Raw genomic sequence first — 20,457 nt, forward strand, 5'->3', positions numbered from 1 at the left:
GGCTGTCTCACATTTTTGTGCTGAGTGTATGTTTGGTAAAACATCTCTAATAAGCTGTGCGGATCTTGTAATTACTGTAGGATGTCACCAGACTTGCTCTATGTTTGCTCATTTTTGGCAACTTGGGTTTGTTTGGGTAAAGGTGCATGTCCTATGAAGATTTTCCTGTCCTTCTGTACATCTCATATCTATGATCATGGGGTTGGTTGTATTTTACAGCAGATTTCTATGGAGACCAGAACTGTTGTGTGAGCCCTTCCCCCCTTTGTTGTCCGACTGTCACATATTGCCTTCACAGTGACCAGATTGCAAGATGTGGCAAGTCCACAGAACCAACCTGATCAGGCTGAGGACCAGCCTCTCCAGAGGCCTCCACCACAAAGCTGTGATGGCGCTGCGGCGCGAGGACGTGAACGCCTGGGAAAGGAGGGCACCGCTGGCTCCCAAGCACATCAAGGGTATCACCAACCTGGGATACAAGGTCTTGATTCAGCCTTCCAACCGGCGGGCCATTCACGACAAGGTGACAGTTTCCAACTTTTAAAATAAGTGTGAGGAAAATGAACTTGTTTATGACAAGGAAGGAGTCGTGGAGTGAAAATGAAATGAGCTGGTGTCGCTTTGATATGATTTCTTTCCTTGAAAGTTATTTTCAATCCATTCTATTTTTTTTTGTGTGCCTCGAGGTAAGGGTTAAAGGACTGCTTTGAGAAATTGCTGTCTTTCAGTCCTTTTCTCTATTTGCACCCTACTTCTGGGCCTAGGAAGACAAAGGTCAATTACAACAACAATTTTTGCACCCAGGGATGCTTTCTTGGGTAGATTTTATCCTGAAGGTGTTTCTTGACAGCCACTTTGAGAAATTATATACACATAGGTTCAAATATGTTTGCTATTAATCTCTTTTGTCTTTGATTTTTCAAGTAAGTATAGCACTTTCAAATTTTAGAGATTTGTCTTGTCTTTACCCAATCTCTTATATCTTCATTTCTGACTGAAAGGTTTCTTGAGTTTTTGACCAAGACTTACTATTTCTTTTGCAAAGAAATACCCATGTAAGTATTTGTATGTATGTTCTTACTTTCCCTATTCTTTTACATAAAGGTATGTATCATATATATGCTTTCGTACTTTGTATATTTGTTGAGTAAAAAGTATATGTAAACATATACATGAGAGTATATGAGTATATACTCATATATAAAAATATAGATACTCTAATATGAGTGTGTATGTGCATTATTATATAACTACATGCACATATATATGTATGTATATATAAACCGTGTGTATACACATATATCTATGTATATGTCAGTTCCTAACTTTGGTCAGCCAACCACATATCCTGGAAATTGTTCCATTTCAGTTCATACAGATTTGTTTCATTCTGTTCAGTGACTAGATGATAAACAATGCATTTTATATGTTTACCATGATTTACTTAACCAATCTACTATAAATGAGCAAATAGACTATTTTCAAAGAAACCAGATAGAAATTATGTGTTAATCACGTCAATTCATCTATGCTTTCCTTGGAAGTAAATTTTGAACTAGATTTATTTCATTTAATTGGTACTATAGGTAGTTTTTTAAAAAAATTCTCCCAGGGCTATGCAACTCTTTGATTTAAAATCTTATATGACTATATCTTTCTTTCATGTACTTACTATGCCTTCTTGGTTAAACACATGAGCTTCAGATTCCCTATTAACAAAATTATACCTACCTCATAGGTGTTTTGCAAGAATTAAATGAGATAATTTATGCAAAGAGCTTATTTTAAAACACAGAAATTTGTGATCAAGTATCAACTATTATTATTGCAATTCACTTGCAAACAGAACCATATTAGCCACAATGCTATTCAGTCTACTTTTCTTTTTTCTTTCTTTCTTTCTTTTTTTTTTTTGTTGTTGGTCATGGGGCTTGAACTCTGGGCCTGAGCATTCTCCCTGCACTCTTCAGCTCAAGGCAAGCACTCTACTGCTTAAGCCACAGCGCCACTTCCGATTTTCTAGTGGTTTATTGGAAATAAGAGTCTCATGGACTTTTCAGGCTGGTTTTGAACCATGACCCTCAGATTTCAGTCTCCGGAGTAGCTAGGATTACAGGTGTGAGCCACCGGCTCCCAGCTTCAGTCTGCTTTTCTAATTTGATTTATTCATATGCTTTAAACATCTCCTTCCTTTCCTTCTTCCACATGCCAGCTATGCTTCCTGCCGAAATTACCACCTTACACTTTCCATCTCTTATCTCTCCACAGCCCATCTCACCTTTAGAAATCAATTTCTCTACTTCTTTTCCTGTTCTACCTGATAAGTATCTCAATATATATTAGACTAATATGTCACTCAGATTCTCCTGATCATAATACACTTTTGAACTTGGCTTTATTTGTTGTGCTGTGATATCTTTCTATATGAGCTCCTTAAGATCTTGTCTGTCTTTCTTTGAGTCTTATCATCTGATTCCTAGCACACTCCACTGCATCGATTAGAACAGTAATATGTGCTAATTGAGAAAGCTCCAAAATAAAGTAAAAATAGACTTGGAGTTATATCCTGTCTATTAAAATATTATCTGAAATTTAATGTTTTAGTGTACTGTTAACATGAAATACAGATTCTCTAAATATATGAAAACCACAAGGTTTGTGGTCAAAGTATAATTTGTTCTTAAATAGGGATAGATACTAAATTTTGTAATTTTTTGCTACACAAGTCAAATATAATATATTTACCTTTAGCCAAGGGGTATAAATATTGAAAGTAGCTTTTCAATTATTTGTTCTAATCTATACACATTTAATTCTTTCAAAAGATTTGTGGTGTTATTTACTACTTTTTTATTAGAAAAATCATGCATACCATAAGTCAGGGAAATAATTCTAACCAAAATTGCATTCCCAGGAATATGTCAAAGCTGGAGGCATTCTTCAAGAGGATATATCTGAAGCCTGTCTGATTTTAGGAGTTAAAAGGCCTCCAGAGGAAAAATTGATGTCCAAGAAAACATATGCATTCTTCTCTCATACAATAAAAGCACAGGAGGCCAATATGAGCTTGTTGGATGAGGTTCTAAAACAGGTAATTGACAACCAGTATTCACTATTAATATAGAAAAATATGTTCATATTAGAGTTTAGATCTTATTTATTATCTGGAAAACATGATATATTGCTCACTTCTTAGGAGAGAGGACATCAGAGGAAGAACCTAAATGGCTCTGCTCTTCCTCTGCAGGTTTGGAGTTTGTAATAAAATCCGTGTGTGTGTGTGTGTGTGTGTGTGTGTGTGCCAGTCCTGGGACTTGAACTCCCGACCTGGTCACTCTCCTTGAGCTTTTTAGCTCAAAGTTAGTGCTCTACCAGTTGAGCCACAGCTCCATTTCTGGCTTTTTGGTGTGGTGGTTAATTGGAGATAAGAGTTTCATAGACATTCTTGCTGGGCTGGCTTCTAACTGTGATCTTTATATCTCAGCCTCCTGAGTTACTAGGATTACAAGTCCGAGCCACCAGTGCCTAGTTTCTATTTCATCCTTTTGTGTTCTGGGATTGCTTTTTCCTCCGACACTTACCCATCTACCAGTATGATTGGATAGATACTACCAAGTGGAATTTTAGAGCTGAGAAAAACTATTATCTGTAATAAGCAATCTGTGATCACAGGGATTTGTGATCTAATACCATATCTTTCAGATGAATCTAGATGACTGAGGTTACACAGGTCTGTGGTGCCAGAATTGACTTAAAGAAGCTTTTAAAATGATATTTATTAGTCACAATGTATTTTTGTGAGATAGAGATACTATGAAGTCACTAACAGCAACTTAAAATACAGAATGTTCTTTCAGCAAATATCTGCTGAGAACCTACAATGAAAAAAAAAAGCAGATTGAACTGTCCCTGTTTTCAGAGAGTTTACACCCTAGCAGAAAAGACATTTCATATGTCACTCGGAAGTCTGGGAAGTGGTGAAAATAATGTGAGCCATTCGGGGAGGTAAAACTTCTAGAATAGATAAGATGGGGTAAGTCAGGGAGGCTTCATGGCAAGGTAGAATTTCAACAAAAATTCTGAAGGCAGTTGAGACACATCTGTCTACCAAGAGTCTTCCAAGCAGAGAGAATGACGATGCAAAGGCCCCAGGGGCTTTGTGAGTGGGCGGTTAGAACCAATTGTATACAAAAGCAACCATGTGGATAGGTATAGTTGGCAGGTGGAAGTGGGGGAGGGTCAAAAATGAATCAGAAGACAACCAACATTCTAGACTCGAGGCCACAAACCAGGTGGTGGATGTGGAACCTGAGACACAAAGAGAATCCTGGATGTCTGGAGGAGAATCATACAACAGTCACTGCTGACCTGAAAGTGGAGTTTGAGAAGAGTGAACAATGACTAAGGCTGAGAGCCTGAGTGATTAGAAGGGCTGCCATAGACTGAGATGCTGCTACTGTAAGAAGAGTAGTCTGAGGTTTAATGTGCCCATAGGAAGGGAGGGGAGAAGCCCAGTGAGCTGCTGGATATGAGTCTGCAGCACAAGAAGGCAGCTCCTGTCAAATACTGTGGTCTCTGTAAGAGAGTAGATAGTTTGACAGTCATGAGACTGGATGAGTGTAGGACATTACCGAACAAGGAAATTCATCCATAGTCCACATCCTGGAGTAGGGATGTGATCACACTGGAAGCAGAACAGTGTCTGAGAATCAGGAAGAGCATAGGGGAGTTCACAAACAATGGATAAAATGTATTTTCTATGGGAGAACAGAATACTGTCTTACTTCTAAATCCACTAGACCCAAGCAGTCATCAATTTGCAATGTTTCTGAAGAAGAGATTCAGAAGCAATTAATGAAAATCATATTACCAGGAGAATACTCCACCTTAGGCCAATCAACTTGTTAAATAGTACTTTAGAGATCTTCTTGCTATATGAATTTTGCTCATTACAAGAAAATTAATGAAAACAGACCCAGCAGGGCTGCTTTTTGGCAGCAATTTGTAACCAATTACTCTGAGTTAGATTTGTTCTTAAGTTCATAAGCATGAAAAAAATCCCCAAGATTTTGTTTTTTAGTGATAGACATCAGACCTGGGTGTCTTGAACATATGACTTATGTGTTTTGTGTCCCAACCTCAAATAGTAGGATCATTGAAGAAATAAAGTGAGTGTAGAAGACACTCTATAATTTCAATGTATCAATAGCATTTAAGCTATTCTCCAAGAGGAAAAAGAGGAAAAAGTATGTGATTTCAGGAAGAGGAATGTATGCAGCGTGAACAGTTTAATTAAATTAGTTGAATGAAGCTTACCTATAAAAAGATGGAGAAAGTGGAATCTTGGAAAGGGGTGGAAATGAGAAAGATGTCTGACCTTGAGAGGTGTTACCATTTTCAGGGAGAAGAGACATGGGGGTATTAGAATGACTGGAGAGCCGTATAAACAGGGATGGTGCAGGAAAGAGTTCATAGTTCCAGAAGAGTGGTCCTGAGGATATAGACAATTGTTGAAGTTTGCCCCCAGTGATTAATATCAGGTGGGATCTGTTTGCTTTGGGACCAGACAGAAGATGGTGAGGATGGGTGGGACCACAGAAATACTTGCAGATGATGCTGAGCAGAAATTCTGCTATGACTATCTCACTACTTGCCATCAATGGGTATTAGCACATTCTAGCACCATTCTATCAGCTCTCATTACAAATCTACAACTGGTTGGTGAATATATAGTTCATGTTACACCTGATGAGAACTTGTTAGCAAGTCATGATATATCACTTACTTGTCTGTATTTGTGTTTTATTCATCAAAATTGAGCTCAGTGAGTCTGGCTGAGCCATTATTAATTTTTTACCCTCCTCCTCAGAATATCCGACTTATTGATTATGAGAAAATGGTGGATCACAGAGGAATCCGTGTAGTGGCCTTTGGACAGTGGGCAGGTGTGGCAGGTAAGAATGACAGGGATTGTACATCACTTTCTAAGCTTTCTTGCGGAATAACTATGTTTTCTGTTTTCTGTGCTTGTAAAATGAAAGAGTGTGCTGAAGGCTGGGTAATATAAGAAGAATAGAGGAAGAAGAAAAATGGTTAAATATGTGGCTATAAACATGGAAAAGAAAAGCAGAGAGAAGGATAACATTGATGAGCAGGCTCTGGCTTTTCAGATGATTCTCTTTTAAAGCTGCAGCGGCAGATCAGTTGTGTGGTCTTCTTTCCCTTTGGCGAAGTACAGGGGCAGGAACTAACTGGAGAACCTTTTAGAAAGGACAAGATCTGCAAGCTGGAGAAAAATTTCTGCTTGATTTGTGTCCCAGCTCGTAGTTTGAACCTTCTTTATTTGGAAATGCCAGAACATGTGATGGCTTAGCTTCAGCGTAGATAACTTGAAGGTCTAAGGTGAAAGTTCATGAGTTGAACGTTGTTTGTTTGGCCTTGTTATGTAAATGGAAGCTTCCTCACTGTGACTGCGGCACTGTTGTGGCATCTTGTCTAGTCTGCCTCCCATAAGATTAGACTCATTGTTGCTCTCAAAAAATACAACCCATTGTACATTATTTAGATTATTTGGAATCCTAGGACACTACTTACTAACAACCTTCCCTGTTGCAAAATATTCTTGCTAAAAATTTTTGGAAAAAGTTCAATGTATTTTATATTTTTAGAAATGAATAATTTCTGAAAATCCTACAAATGCTAACCCATTATCATGCCCTATTTCAAACTTACTAAATCCTTTTCACTTAAAGCCAATTTTTTTTCTTATTTTGATCTCCAATTTGTATTTTTTCTCACCCAACACACAAATCCATTCTATTAAATTAATAGAAAGATAAGTTTCTCAGCAAGGAAGACATGGTAGGGAGAATAGCCCACTATGGGTCCTACCTGTGCCCTTTGGGATTCACTCAGACAAGTGTTTTGTTTATCTGGAAAATATAAATATATTACAATGAAATGATTAACTCAAAAGTCACCACATTCAGTATTAGCATCACACCAGTGAATAGGATGTTGTTCTTAAAGAAGCATTCAGGCAAGGAAACACACAAATACAATGTCAGTACTCATTATTGCAGAAAGAGTATTGAACTCGACTTGGATGCTGGAAACACCTCCTTAAAATAGTGATTCAGAAGCGGGAATTTGATGACTGATTAAAAACTATTTAAGTAAGCAAAAGAGAAAGAGATAATTAATTAGAAGTTTTCAAAGTTCAGTTGATCAAACATGTAGGTAGATTAATAAAAGAAATAAGGAAGACACTATTTGCAGAAAAGGAATACATGAAGGGATGTTATAAATCTTATGAATATTAAAAGGCAAAAATATTCAAAGTTGGCCATTATGTTTGATAACCTTGATGAACTAGACAAATTTTGAAAGATACAAATGACCAAAACAACTGTAAGAATGAATAATAAATTTGCTTCAGTATGCAGAACAAATTCTATTCCTATGTGTTTACCAAAGAAATGCAGTGTTTTATAATTTTATTCAATCTTTATAACAGTTTCATTCATAATATTATGGGAACAACAAAAATGTCTGTCTAGAGAGAAGTAAATAAATTATGGTATAGCAATAAAATAAAAACTCTTAAACAGGGGCTGGGAAGATGGCTCAGCGGTAGAGTGCTTGCCTTGCATGCATGAGGCCCTGGGTTCAATTCATCAGCACCACATAAGCAAAAACAAAAAAGCCGGAAGTGGCGCTATGGCTCAAGTGGTAGAGCACTAGCCTTGAGCTGAAGAGCTGAGGGACAGCACCGAGGACCAGAGTTCAGGCCCCATGACCAGACCCCCCCAAAAAAATCCCAACTCTTCAACAATGAAAAGAAATAAAGCGTTGATGTAAATGTCAAAAACATTATGCTGGATGAAAGAAGACACACAAACAAAGGAGGAGGCAACAATGATTGATAAGAAATGTACTTACTATCTTGCCCATGTGATTGTAACCCCTCTGTATGGTATTTCCACAATAATAAAAAAAGAAAAGAACAAAATAAAAGAATATATGCATATATTCATTTATATGCAATAGCAGAAAAACCTATTCAGACAGAAATCTCAGTGGTTGTCTGTGATAAGAAATTATGTTTGTGGTAACATAAGCGTTAGTATTTGGTAATAGTTATTAAGCAATGCACTTTAAAACTGGGCATGGTGGCCCATACCTGCAATCTTAGAAGACAAGACATAGGAGGATCATAGTCCAAAGACTATCTGAAAAACTAACTGAAAACAAAAGAACTAGAGGGATTGCCCAAGTTTGATCTCCAGTAATGCCATATATATGTGTGTATGTGTATATATAATACTTAAATACATACATGTAATAAACAAATTATATACTTTATATTGGTGTAAATTATTGCAAGGCGGAGAGATTAACAAAAGACATCATACCCTTGTATCAGGGCCAAAAGTATATTGATATTCTATTTTACTTAATTAATGCTCTTTTTTTTGTTTGATTCTACAATAGGGATGATCAATATTTTACATGGAATGGGTTTAAGGCTTCTTGCTCTGGGACATCATACACCTTTCATGGTGAGAGATGTTTCTACTATCTACTTATTTGAAAACCCATACCACACTTTTAGAATAGAAAACTATCTCTGCCAGTAGACTAACTTGAATTATATGTACTTCTTTCAGCATCTTGGTATGGCTCATAACTACAGGAATAGCAGTCAGGCTGTTCAAGCTGTCCGAGATGCTGGTTATGAAATATCTCTGGGTCTAATGCCAAAGTCAATCGGGCCCTTAACATTTGTGTTCACAGGGACTGGTAATGTATCAAAGGCAAGTTTCATCTCTTTCTTTCTGTAAAGCAATCTGAAATTCTGGAGGTGTGGGCATTGTGTAGATATTTCAAATAGAATGAATGGGCATTTTAATTTTGGTACCTTAATTACCTATGTATTATTTCTTTTACAAAAGAGCAGTAATGGTCCAAATATTTTAATTGCTTTTAGCTGTTTTCCAAGCTATCAGAGTCATGAAATGTTTATCCACCCTCCTTACTTTCTTTCTTCCCTCCTTCCTTCCTTTCTTCCCTTCTTTCCTTACTTGAAACAACTCGTTGTTTAAGGTGAAATGCCTTGTTCATAGGCTGATCTGGTCTTCCTTCATCACGGAGATATTCACAAAGTTTGAAAGTGACTCCAGAATATATATATTTTCAAGACTTCTTGGAATTTTACCAAAAAGTCACTAAGAAAATTAAGACTGGAATTAATACTTCCTTTTCGAGTGGTTTCAAAGGTGCTTTTGTAATCGTCCAGAGAAAGTTATAATTAAAATAGATATTTAATGAAAATATTGTGCACATGAAACATATCAGTATTATATTTTGATGTAGGCATTTTTCTTCTGTAGGAAATAGAGATTTCTCATTTGAAATTTCTGGAATGGGCCAAGAAATAAACAGGACTTGTCTTGTACTCATATTTCTAAACACTCTTGTTTCTGTTCTCAGTAGCTTAAGTAAAAAATAAAAAATATGCTTCCAGTGCATGCTTTTGGAACTGGAACCAAAGCTTGCTTGCAGGCTATGAGTAAGAAGATTATCTGTGCTTCTGCAATATAGACCTACTTATAGGTCAGGGTAAAAATTGGAATCTGTGCTGAAAGCCGTGTTGTCTCTTTTCCCATTGACTTTTAATGTTTCACTCCTGCATTGTTTACAGGGAGCCCAAGAAATCTTCAATGAGCTACCCTGTGAATATGTGGAGCCCCATGAATTAAAAGAAGTTTCCCAAACTGGAGGTAAAGGGTGGGAAAAAAAAACCATACTTCTTACTAATCTTGGTCTCTTGTTATAATATTTTATCACCATAATTTGTTCTCATTTATCATGTACTGTAATAATTTCATTCTCTGCAAGACCTCAGAAAAGTATATGGGACTGTGTTAAGCCGACATCATCATCTTGTCAGAAAAACAGATGGTGTGTTTGATCCTGTGGAGTATGACAAACATCCAGAGCGCTACATAAGTCGTTTTAATACTGATGTGAGTATCCTATTCAGCTTTTTGCTTGGTTGCTTAAATTGCACTGCAGCAAGGCTATCTTCAAGGAGAGAAATTATGACTATGTATACTATTGTCAGTTCTTCATGTCAGTTTGTTGAAAATCCTTTGGGTTTCTTGATGCTGTTACTTTTACTGGTAGTTAGAAAGGCCTTTGCTTAATGAGTTTTTTTTTAAATTAAAAAAATTTTAGCTTATATAGGGGCCTGAACTCAGGATCTGGGCACTGTCCCTTAGATTTTTTTCTCAAGACTGACATTATGCCAGTTTAACTACACCTCCACTCCCAACTTTTTGCTGGTGAATTAGAGAGTAATTAATTAATTAGAGTCTCACAGACTTTCTTGCCTGGGACAATATCAAATTGCTATTCTTAGATCTCAGCCTCTTGATTAGCTAGGATTGTAGGTATGAGTCATTGATGCCAAACTTGCGTGGTGGTTTTGACTTCTGTGGGTGTGCCATTTTGTCACTTTTTCTGTTTCTACTTCAGATCTGAATGAACCTGTGGATTGCTTTTTGTATTGTCCTAGACTAGTTAGCACTGTTGGCATAGAGTAATATCTATAAGGTTTGCTCTTAACATTCTTTAACCCATTCTTCAAACTCTTCCAGTCTTGATCCATCAATATATTCTAAATATGCTCAGGTTTTGTTTGTTTGTTTTTTGTTGGTTGTGGGGCTTGAACTCTCAGCACAGGCGCTGTCCCTGTGTTCTTCAGCTCAAGGGGAGCACTCTAATGCTTGGGCCACAGCACCACTTCCAGTTTTCTAGTGTTTTATTGGAGATAAGAATCTCACAGCCTTTCCTGCCTGGGCTGGCTTTGAACTGTGATCCTCAGATTTCAGCCTCCTGAGTAGCTAGGATTACAGGTGTGAACCACCAGTGCCCGGTTTGCTCAGGTTTAAATAGTAACAATCTCCAATTCCAGCAATGCATTAGCTTTGCATTACAACAACAAAATAACCTGAGGGAAGTTACATTTCAAAGAGAAAAGACTTATTTAATTCAGTTTTTGGGACAGCTTCATTTTTTGGGCAGGGCGGGGTGGGGGGGTGGTAATCAGTGTGGACTGTAAGCACTAGCATCTTAATTTGGAGCAGAGAGAGGCATAAGAAATATGGATCTCCAGTTACTTAAAGTCTTCTCACTAGGCTCTGCCTCTTAAAGGTCCCACCACCTCCAAATAATGCCATAGGCTGGAAACCAAGCCACTAACACACACAACTATGAGGCACAGTCAATATCCAAATTAAGTAGATACCTATCTTGAAATCCATGTGTTTGACTAAAGATCAAGGTTAAAATAGTGTGGCTAGGGCTGGGAAGGTGGCTCAGTGGTAGAGTGCTTGCCTGCTTGAGGCCCTGGGTTCGATTCCTCAGCACCACATAAGCAGAAAAAAAAAAGCCAGAAGTGGCGCTATGGCTCAATGGTAGAGTGCTAACCTTGAGCTGAAGAGCTCAGGGATAGCACCCAGGCCCAGAATTGAGGCCCCACTACCGATTCCAAAAAAAAAAATAGTGTGGCTATATTTATTAACACAGAGCTATGCCCATTGTATGGAAAAAACATTTCAAATCAAATCTTTCTCATGGAGACACATTGGCCTTATCTTGGGAAAAATCTATTTGTATGTTTTATAGTTAGTAGTCATGTAGTACCCTTTCTTAAAATAAACCAACAAGCTGAAAATTAAAACACAACCAAAATGCATGTGTTCATTTTGAAAAGGAAAGCTTTGAGTAATTTTTAAGTATGTTTGGACAACATAGCACCTTTAGCTTTTGATGTGAAGTTCAGCTCTTTTGGTACATACAGCATGTTATGGAGAAGAACTCTTGTCTTCATCTTGGCAATGACTGAGATGATTATGAAAAATTATGAAAAATTTTGAATCTAGTAAATTTTTATTCCTTCTTTCATGCTTGTTTGTGGAAGGACTATTGCTTGGAAGTACTTTAAATTTCTAATATTGCACACTTCTCCATGGAGCTTACAAATGTTTTCATTCGTCTTCACAACATTCTTTTGAGGATTAGGGTATACATGATTTTTATCAAGCAGGTAAGAAAAGCAGAGCTCAGAGAAGCAAGGTGATATGATTTAGATCATACTCTATTTCTATATGAAATGGAAGTAGAGTTCTGGGTCACATGATTCAGTGACTTTTCTTTCTTTTTTCTATGCATTGCATAATGTATAAAAAGTATTAAGATATTTATTATGCCCGAATTTTTCTATAGTATAATTGTACACGGATCTAGGGAGAGGGCTGGATTTTCGTTTTATTTTTTCTTTTTTGTTTTTGTTTCAATCAATGCCATTGACCTGAACAATAAAAACACTCATTAGAAGCAATATTATTTGTAATGAACCTGCACAAATTCTCTTTTAAAACATTCTCTCTTTTTTTTGTTGGATGTTGATCTTGGTTTCCAGATTGCACCCTATACAACTTGTTTAATCAATGGTATTTATTGGGAACAAAATACCCCTCGCTTACTAACCCGGCATGATGCTCAAAGTCTCCTGGCTCCTGTCAAGTCTTCCATTGTTACTGTTGAAGGTTGCCCCACATTACCACACAGGTAAGGGTTTGCTGCACACGAATGGCAGTTTTTACCAGTAATATTGCTGGGCAATCCAAGAATGTAATTCCATATAGCTGAGAACTTGACTGATAGTGACTAGCTGGACCTCTGGCAGTTAACCCTCTCTGGTTGAAAGTCTCTTCTGACTTCTGTGACACCACATAGAGCTCCAATGCTAAATCCTCAGAGAACTCCTCTCTTGCTTCCCCTTCCCATATTTTATCTCACCTATTACTAGGTTGCCTTTTCTCAACTCATGATCCCTTGTTTTCCTGTGTTCCTGCTTTTTCTCTCTACTACTAGAGTTTAAGCTCTTTAAACATTGAGATCATATTTATCATAGCCACAAGTTCTGGATATGTTGCTTGATATAGAATAGACATTCAAATAATTATTACATGTTAAATGAGTAAAGGAATGAATGAGTAAAATTTGTGGAATTATCTTGTGTGTCGGTATTCTACCAAGCTAATGGATGTTAGCTCTCTCAGGCATGTAGCTGGCACCAGGCCAATGCCAAGAGGAAAATAGGAAGAACAGAAACACAGGAGCTTTAAAGAAAGTGGGAACACTTTTCCTTGAACACAGTGAGTTAATCTGGTGAGTGCAAAGCCAACAAGCACAACCAGAGAAGTAAAAGAGTGAATAAAATATCTGTTACTACAAGGATTATATATTATATAATTATGTATTATATATTATATTAAGTAGGTGGTACTTTCATAGTAGTAACTGTCTAAGAAAAGAAAGCAGGGAGCTTTTATTGAGGAAGTGTATATATATTCATTGAGGAAAGTCTCATCATGATATGGTGAGGTGGCCCCTTCCTGAAAGTGCTCTTGGAAGTCATGCTCCTTCATTTATTGCATGTCCAAAAAATGGTGAAATGGGAATGCCTTTGGGTGGAAAATTTGATATTGTTATGAGTAAAGTTTACTTTAGGAAAACCTAAAATATGGGTCATTATGACTTGGGGATTCTGGTGGATTCATTTTGTTTCCTTAGACAGTCTTATCTGAAACAAACAAACAAAAAGCTACAACCTTGAAGGCACATTAATAATCATTTCAGGACCATAGATGATTGTTTCCCGAAGTGCTGGCCTAGCAGCTGACACTGAGAAAACTCTTAAAAGGGAGTACAAGGAGAACAAAAGCTTCAAGTGGTACAATGTATGCCTGATAAACGTGGACCTGCCCATCTACCATGTGACTTACGAAAAAGGACAATCTAGGCCTAGTATACCATTGTTTAGGCTTTTGGTATTTGCAGATTGGACAGAAAAATCACAGCCAACCTCTGAAAGCTTTTGAATGCTAGACTGAGACTTTTTCTTTCTGATTCTAGACATTTGCATGTCATGAACTATAAAATCATGCAGCACAGTCATCTGTCCTTCATGTCCATGGGAGATTGTACCTGGGACCCCTGTGGATGCCAATAACTGTACTCAATCCCTTATACAAAATAATATAGTATTTGCATAGAACTCAGGTACCTCTCCTATATGACTTTAAGTCTCTCTGGACTACCTACTATATTTAATGAAATGAAAACAAACTAAATAGTTCTCATGCTGGCTTTCTTGTTTAGGGAATAATGACAAAGACAAGAAATGAGTACATATTTATGCAGATACATTTTTTTCCACAAATGGTTTTGAGTCTCAATTGAATCCCCAGATGTGTAATCCACAATATTGAGGGATGACTGTACTAAGCACAAAGTAGAGTAGTTGGACCTCTGTGAGCTATTTACAGATGGTTAACTAGGTTAACTTAACCCATGTTGTTGTGGATTATATGTTTAGGAAAAGATTTTCCCCTTTGTTTCTAATTCTTTCTTTTCTCTTTCTAGCTCTCTCTTCCTCTCTTCTTCTTTCTTTTCCTTTCTTTTTCTATGGAGACTAAAACTCATACTGGAAAAATTCTCTGTACCCCAGAACAACTCTTGAAGACTGAACTACAGGAAAAAGTGTTCAGAAGCTTAGGAAATACTTGGTATTCAACACTGAAAATTATTCCAACTATCTTTCATGTTTTGTCAATGGTAACCCTGTTGAAAGCTTCAGAGGTCTCATTTAAATACCAATGTTATTTTTAGACTTGTAGCAATATGTGACATATCAGCGGACACAGGTGGATCTATAGATTTTATGACTGAGTGCACAACAATAGAGCATCCTTTTTGCATGTATGATGCAGACCAGCATATCATTCATGACAGGTGAGTCTGTTAAAGCTGCAATGACTTAAAGATCAAATACTTGATACTTTACTTCTTTATGAAACTATAAAAACCTAGGAGTAACTACTCAAACATACTTTTAAAATTTTGTTAGACAAACCACATAGAAATGTAAACATTTAAATATATGTATACTATTGCTAAATGGGAGATGGGTTGCTTGAAGAGGGGAAAAAGATTCATAAGAAAAATCTTGCTTAGAGTCTTATGTACCTTTGCATTAAGACCGTAAGTGGTTAGTGAAACAAGTAGAATGGAGTTGACATCTGAGAAAAATTGTAGCTTACCAATGACCGGATGAGCATCAGAATAAAGTGTGTGCTTTTCCTAGTGTTGAAGGCTCTGGGATTTTGATGTGTTCCATTGACAATTTGCCAGCACAGCTTCCAATTGAAGCTACAGAATACTTTGGAGACATGCTTTACCCTTACGTTGAAGAAATGGTAAGGAGATTTGTAGATACCACAACAATTCTGAGCCCTTTGTAGAGTTATGGAATGAGCTTATGAATGTTCTGGTCTTTTGTACCTAAGAAATCTGTTGTAAAATGAAATGCCAGCCCTTCCCCCAAAGTCCTTGAAGTGTTCCTGATGAATTATTATTGTACATATTCTACTTGCTTGTCTTGTGGGAATATATCACTGGGATTATGTTTAATTACATTTGTCTCATTGTATGTGTTTAACTAGGAAAACCATGATATGTGAGATATGTATTGCTTTATTGTCCATTTTCTTGCTTGTCTGAATAAATTTATAAATTAACAAATGATTCACAGATTTGAGAAATATAGAAAGTGTTACTGTATATTTGGTACTCATGCTTTAAGAGACAGTGTACTTTGAGATAATATATTTTTTGTTTTCTGTGATCAGTGATTGACAACTGAGGTACTCGGTCATCAAAATTCCATTCTCCTAATCAACGGAAACCATTCTTATCTCAGTGTTTCTCTTAGGCACATAACAGTCAAGCTTTATTTTTATTGCTAATGGCTGTCTTCCACCAGCAGAGATTCTGAAGTTATGAATTGTGGCTTTGTTCTTCCTCTTGGGTTTTTCACTCAGGCACCATCATACTGAAACAGGATCATAGACAGTAGAGCAGTGATCAGCCTGCGATTATTTTCTTTAAATAAAATGCCAATTAGGAAGAAGTCACAGAAAACATACACTATTTTTGATGGAAGGAACAAATGAAAACACCACCTTATTTAAGTGTTCAGAGCACAGACAAAGCAGTACCATTTTCTCTCAAATAGTATTCTATCTAGACTCTTTCATTTTCTCTGGGAATGTGGAAGAAGGAAGATGACCATGCTGACAGCTGGCATCCTCATGGTGGGGTTCCTGATATTGTGTAAAGCATTCCACACTTCTTCATTTTAAATACATAGGAGAAGCCTCTCATTTTGCAGATTTAGAAGCTTGAACATAGAAAATTTAAGGCTGAGAAGTTGTCAGCACAGCTCTGGATATGAAACACACCTGAAGTTGGGGATTAAGATAGTCTAAGGAGAGTACAAGCTGGGTGCTAGTGGCTCATGTCTGTAATCTGAGCCTACTCAGGAGTCTGGTGCTCAGCCCCTGAGTTCAAGCTCCAGTAACTTAAAAAAAAGGAGGATACAATAAAATAATGGGCTTCACTGCAGGCATATTTCTTGAATGGGAAACTCAATTCCTATCTGAGTCTCAAATATTTCATCTGTAAAATGGGATGTATGTAACAAATAATGGTCATAGTACCTAATTCTAACATCCTGCAGAAGTAAATGTACGAGTGTGTGAAGAGGTACGTACTTAGAGAAAAGAAGGCTTATCATTTCCAATATCTTTGCCCTTTCTTCCGCAAGCACTGCTTGTAGTGCAGAGCCACTGGTTAGATATTCTTTTAATCTGAAAATGTCTCCAAATTCTCTATTCTGTTATATTGATTCCAGATATTGTATTTTCCATCCCAGAACTGACATTTTTCTTATCTTCTGTCTCCTTCTTTTTGTTTTTGTAGGGTTCTCTTTATCTGCTGAGAATTTCTAGCCTTTCAAACTTTGCGCTAAGTCCCCTTATCTCTGTGAGGTATATCGTAATACTCTCAGTAAATGCTTGTAACCGTGGGTACTATTGAACCACATGTATGTGTGTATGTGTGTGTGTGTGTGTACGCGTGCGCGCAATGCATTTGTTTTCCTATACAAGCATACTTACGATAATGTCTGACTTTCTCTGGGTCTAGGTCAGGCAAGTAAGATACTCACAATAACTTGTTATGAAACATAACAACCATAACATTATATACTTCAATAAGTATGTCACTGTGGCCTCTCTTTTCCAAGAATATCATATTGTTTGTTGCACTGACTCCTTGTTCTTGTAGTGATATGAGATGATACAATGATCATGTGTTGAGAAGAAGGGAGGTGAATGATGTAGGCTTGGTGATGTGTTGAAGGAGCACTAAGCCACTGTATGAAGGTTGCTCAATCACAAGATGTTCCTTGGTTTTAGAGTGGGGAGCACATATGCTGTGGATACACTGGACAAAAGCACGATAAAGGAGGAGACGAATGGCTTATTTCAGGAATTTTCCTTTTAATATTTTCACAGTGTTGTTTGATGTGTTTAACTGAAACCAGGGAAAATAAATTTGTGGATCAGCGTGTGCCATTATATGTTACCTTTGTAATATATGGATACATTTGGCATTGAATGATTGTTTGTACCTTTGAGAATGACTCATAGTTTCTTAGTTATCACTGAGTAGTTGTATTATTCAGTTTCTATTACTCAATTGTTGTGTTATAATTGGATTCTATCAATGATAATGTGAAAGTTTTTGTTTTGGCACCTTCTGCTTCCTTTTCCTCTTCCCCTTCTTCCTCCTCCCCCTCCTCCTCCTTGTTCTCCACCTCCTCCTCATCTTCCTCCTCTTTCTCCTCAGCCTCCTCCTCCTCCTTCTCCTCTTTCCTTCTTCCTTCTTCTTTTTTGTTCAGTTGTTACTTGAACTCAGGGCCTGGAGACTATCCCTGATATTTTATTGCTTAAGGTTAGCACTCCAACACTTTGAGCTAAAGTGCCATTTGTGGTCTTCTGGTGGTTAACTGGAGATAAGGGTGTCATGGACTTTACTGACTTGGCTGGTTTTGAATCATGATCCTCAGATTTCAGCCTCCTGAATAGCTAGGATTACAGGCATGAGCCACAGGTACCTGCCAGATGTGAAGGTTTTATTGTGACAATTCTGAATTCTTAAATTTCTCTGAAAAAAATTTAAAACAGGTGGTTAACTTGATTAGTCTGAAAAGTCCCTCTCAACCGAGGAGGAGCTCAAAGAAAAGTTCACCTCTGATATTATCATGATGCTTGTAGTCTAGCAGGTACACACTCAGCTTGGGGGTCATTCAGAAACTTGGAGCAGAGTTTACATAGAAGTTGGCCTCCCTTGTTTTGAATCTGCCCTCTCGGACTTTTCTTTTTACACTAAAGGCTGTGGTTGTTCTGGGCTGCATAATGTTTCTTTAAGGCAAAGAGTAAATGCACATTTGTACATGTTTATAAGCTCTTCATTTTACACGGCATGTGCTCAAAGCAATGCCAAAACGGTATGCCACTTGGAGCTTTGTATATAGCTCAGTAGTAGAGCATTTGCCTACCACACACAAGGTCATGGGTTCAATCCTCATCACAGAAATAGTAATAATAAAGTAATAATTAATAATAGTAATAATATTATAAAACACAGCTACTGCTCTAATTGCTTGCTCCATGCTTTGGTATTCCTTTTAAGAAAAATTCATATAATCTTTAAGTAGTTTTACACAAGAGGTACCAGTTAACAAAGCAGTTAATGAATAAATACATCTCAATCAGTGTTTCTCCCTTCAACTTTCTCACCCCACTTTGACCCACCCCTTCCCTTACTTTTCTTAATTTTGTAGTATATACAATGAATTTTTAATATATTTTTATTGTAAAAATGCCATACAGAGGGATTATAGTTACATGAGTAAGGTAATGCTTAACTAAGTATACAAGTTGACCCATTATACAATGAATTTTTAAAACTGCATTCGACTTCCCTACCAGCATCATTTGCCCACACCTCTCCCTGTGGCTCCACCCCACTCTTGGATAGACCCCTTTCCTAGTGTTGATTTTGTTGGGCTTTGACCCTGGTCTTTCTAAAAGATTATATTAGTTGAACTTTCCATAGAGTCTATTATGCTTCAGTTAATTCATATCACCTAGTGTTTTTAACTTACAGATTTATAGGTACATTCTAGGTATCAGAAATGAGGGAAACCATGTAATCATTGTTTCTCTTGATCTGGCTTACTTCACTTAATGTAAGTTTTTCGATGTCTTTCCATTTCTTTATAAATAGTACCATATCATTTTTTTCTAACACATGAGTAGAATTCCATTGTGAATATATACCACATTTTCTTGATCCATTCATCCACTGAGGGGCACATGGTTTGATTCCATATCTTTGCTATGGCAAGCAATGCTGCAATGGACAAAGTTGTCCTGATGGCTTTACTGTGACCTTGTTTGTATTCTATTGGATAGGTACTCAGGAGTGGAATTGCTAGTTCATAGTGTAGTTCTATGTTTAGTTTTTTTTTTTTTGAGGAACCTCCACACTGCTTTCCACCGTGGTTGAACAAGCTTCCATTCCCACCAACAGTGTAATAGTGTACTCTTTTGGCCACATTCACACCAGCATTTGTTACTGTTAGTATTCTTGACATTGGTCATTCCAATTGGGGTGTGGTAACTCTCAGTGTTGTTTTGATTTGCATTTCCTTTATAGCCAGAGATGTTGAGGGGTATTTCCTTTCTAACTTCAATTCTTCATTCTCTAATGCCCACATGTTATTTGTTATTGTTACAATACTGGGAGTGTTAGCTATTACCTGTAGGAGGAATGGTTTGCAAGAACTTAAGTTTTCTAAAGCTAAAATGGAATGATCTTATACTAATGAGTGAGCTCTATCAACTTAGTTCTAGCAGGGTGTTGAAAGAACTTCTCTGAAAAGTATTTTATTCACTCATTTATTTTTATTCATCTCTTTGGTGGGCCCTGGATTTGAACTTGAAGGACTGTGTACACTAGTCCAGTGGTCTAGCACCTGAACCATGTGTATAGCCTGTTTTTGCTTTAGCTACTTTTTAGATAGCCTTGAACTTTTCTTTGAACAAGTATCCTCCTCTTTACTCCTCCCTTGTAGCTCAGATGACAGAGGAAAGCTACAATAGTTAACTTATTGGTTGAGATGGCAGGTCTCACTAACTTTTTGTACACACTGGCCTTGAACTGAATCTTCCCAATCTCTGTCTCCTAGTAATTGGAATTCAGGCATGCATCATCATGGTTGGCCCTTATATCTTTATTAGATCCTTGTTTTACTTTTTGGTGGATTTAATACAACCTTCTCTTAGCTTCTTGTATGCTTAATTTCCACTCATCTTAATAACATACGAAATGTAAAGCTACAAATTTTAGTCTGATTTCAGCTTTAGTTTCTCCCTTTAGTTTTTGATAAGTTATTTTTTGGTATTTTCAAGCTTT

At 37.1% G+C, this 20,457-nt stretch overlaps 1 protein-coding gene across 2 annotated transcripts in view; it reads left to right on the top strand.

Annotated features, from left to right (window-relative positions):
* Aass (aminoadipate-semialdehyde synthase) overlaps positions 1 to 20,457 on the top strand; it is a 54,264-nt gene that overhangs the window by 3,911 nt on the left and 29,896 nt on the right. For both annotated transcript variants that reach the window (XM_013020027.1, XM_013020026.1), the window contains exons 2-11: positions 299 to 523; positions 2,915 to 3,091; positions 5,870 to 5,954; positions 8,494 to 8,561; positions 8,670 to 8,816; positions 9,704 to 9,782; positions 9,901 to 10,028; positions 12,488 to 12,636; positions 14,743 to 14,865; positions 15,218 to 15,329. In XM_013020027.1, the coding sequence (XP_012875481.1) occupies positions 314 to 523; positions 2,915 to 3,091; positions 5,870 to 5,954; positions 8,494 to 8,561; positions 8,670 to 8,816; positions 9,704 to 9,782; positions 9,901 to 10,028; positions 12,488 to 12,636; positions 14,743 to 14,865; positions 15,218 to 15,329 (1,278 nt within the window). In that variant the 5' untranslated portion in view covers positions 299 to 313. The remainder of the gene's footprint in view (positions 1 to 298; positions 524 to 2,914; positions 3,092 to 5,869; positions 5,955 to 8,493; positions 8,562 to 8,669; positions 8,817 to 9,703; positions 9,783 to 9,900; positions 10,029 to 12,487; positions 12,637 to 14,742; positions 14,866 to 15,217; positions 15,330 to 20,457) is intronic.

The sequence above is a fragment of the Dipodomys ordii genome, unplaced genomic scaffold, assembly GCF_000151885.1.
Source record: "Dipodomys ordii isolate 6190 unplaced genomic scaffold, Dord_2.0 Scaffold48, whole genome shotgun sequence".
Classification (NCBI taxonomy): domain Eukaryota; kingdom Metazoa; phylum Chordata; class Mammalia; order Rodentia; family Heteromyidae; genus Dipodomys; species Dipodomys ordii.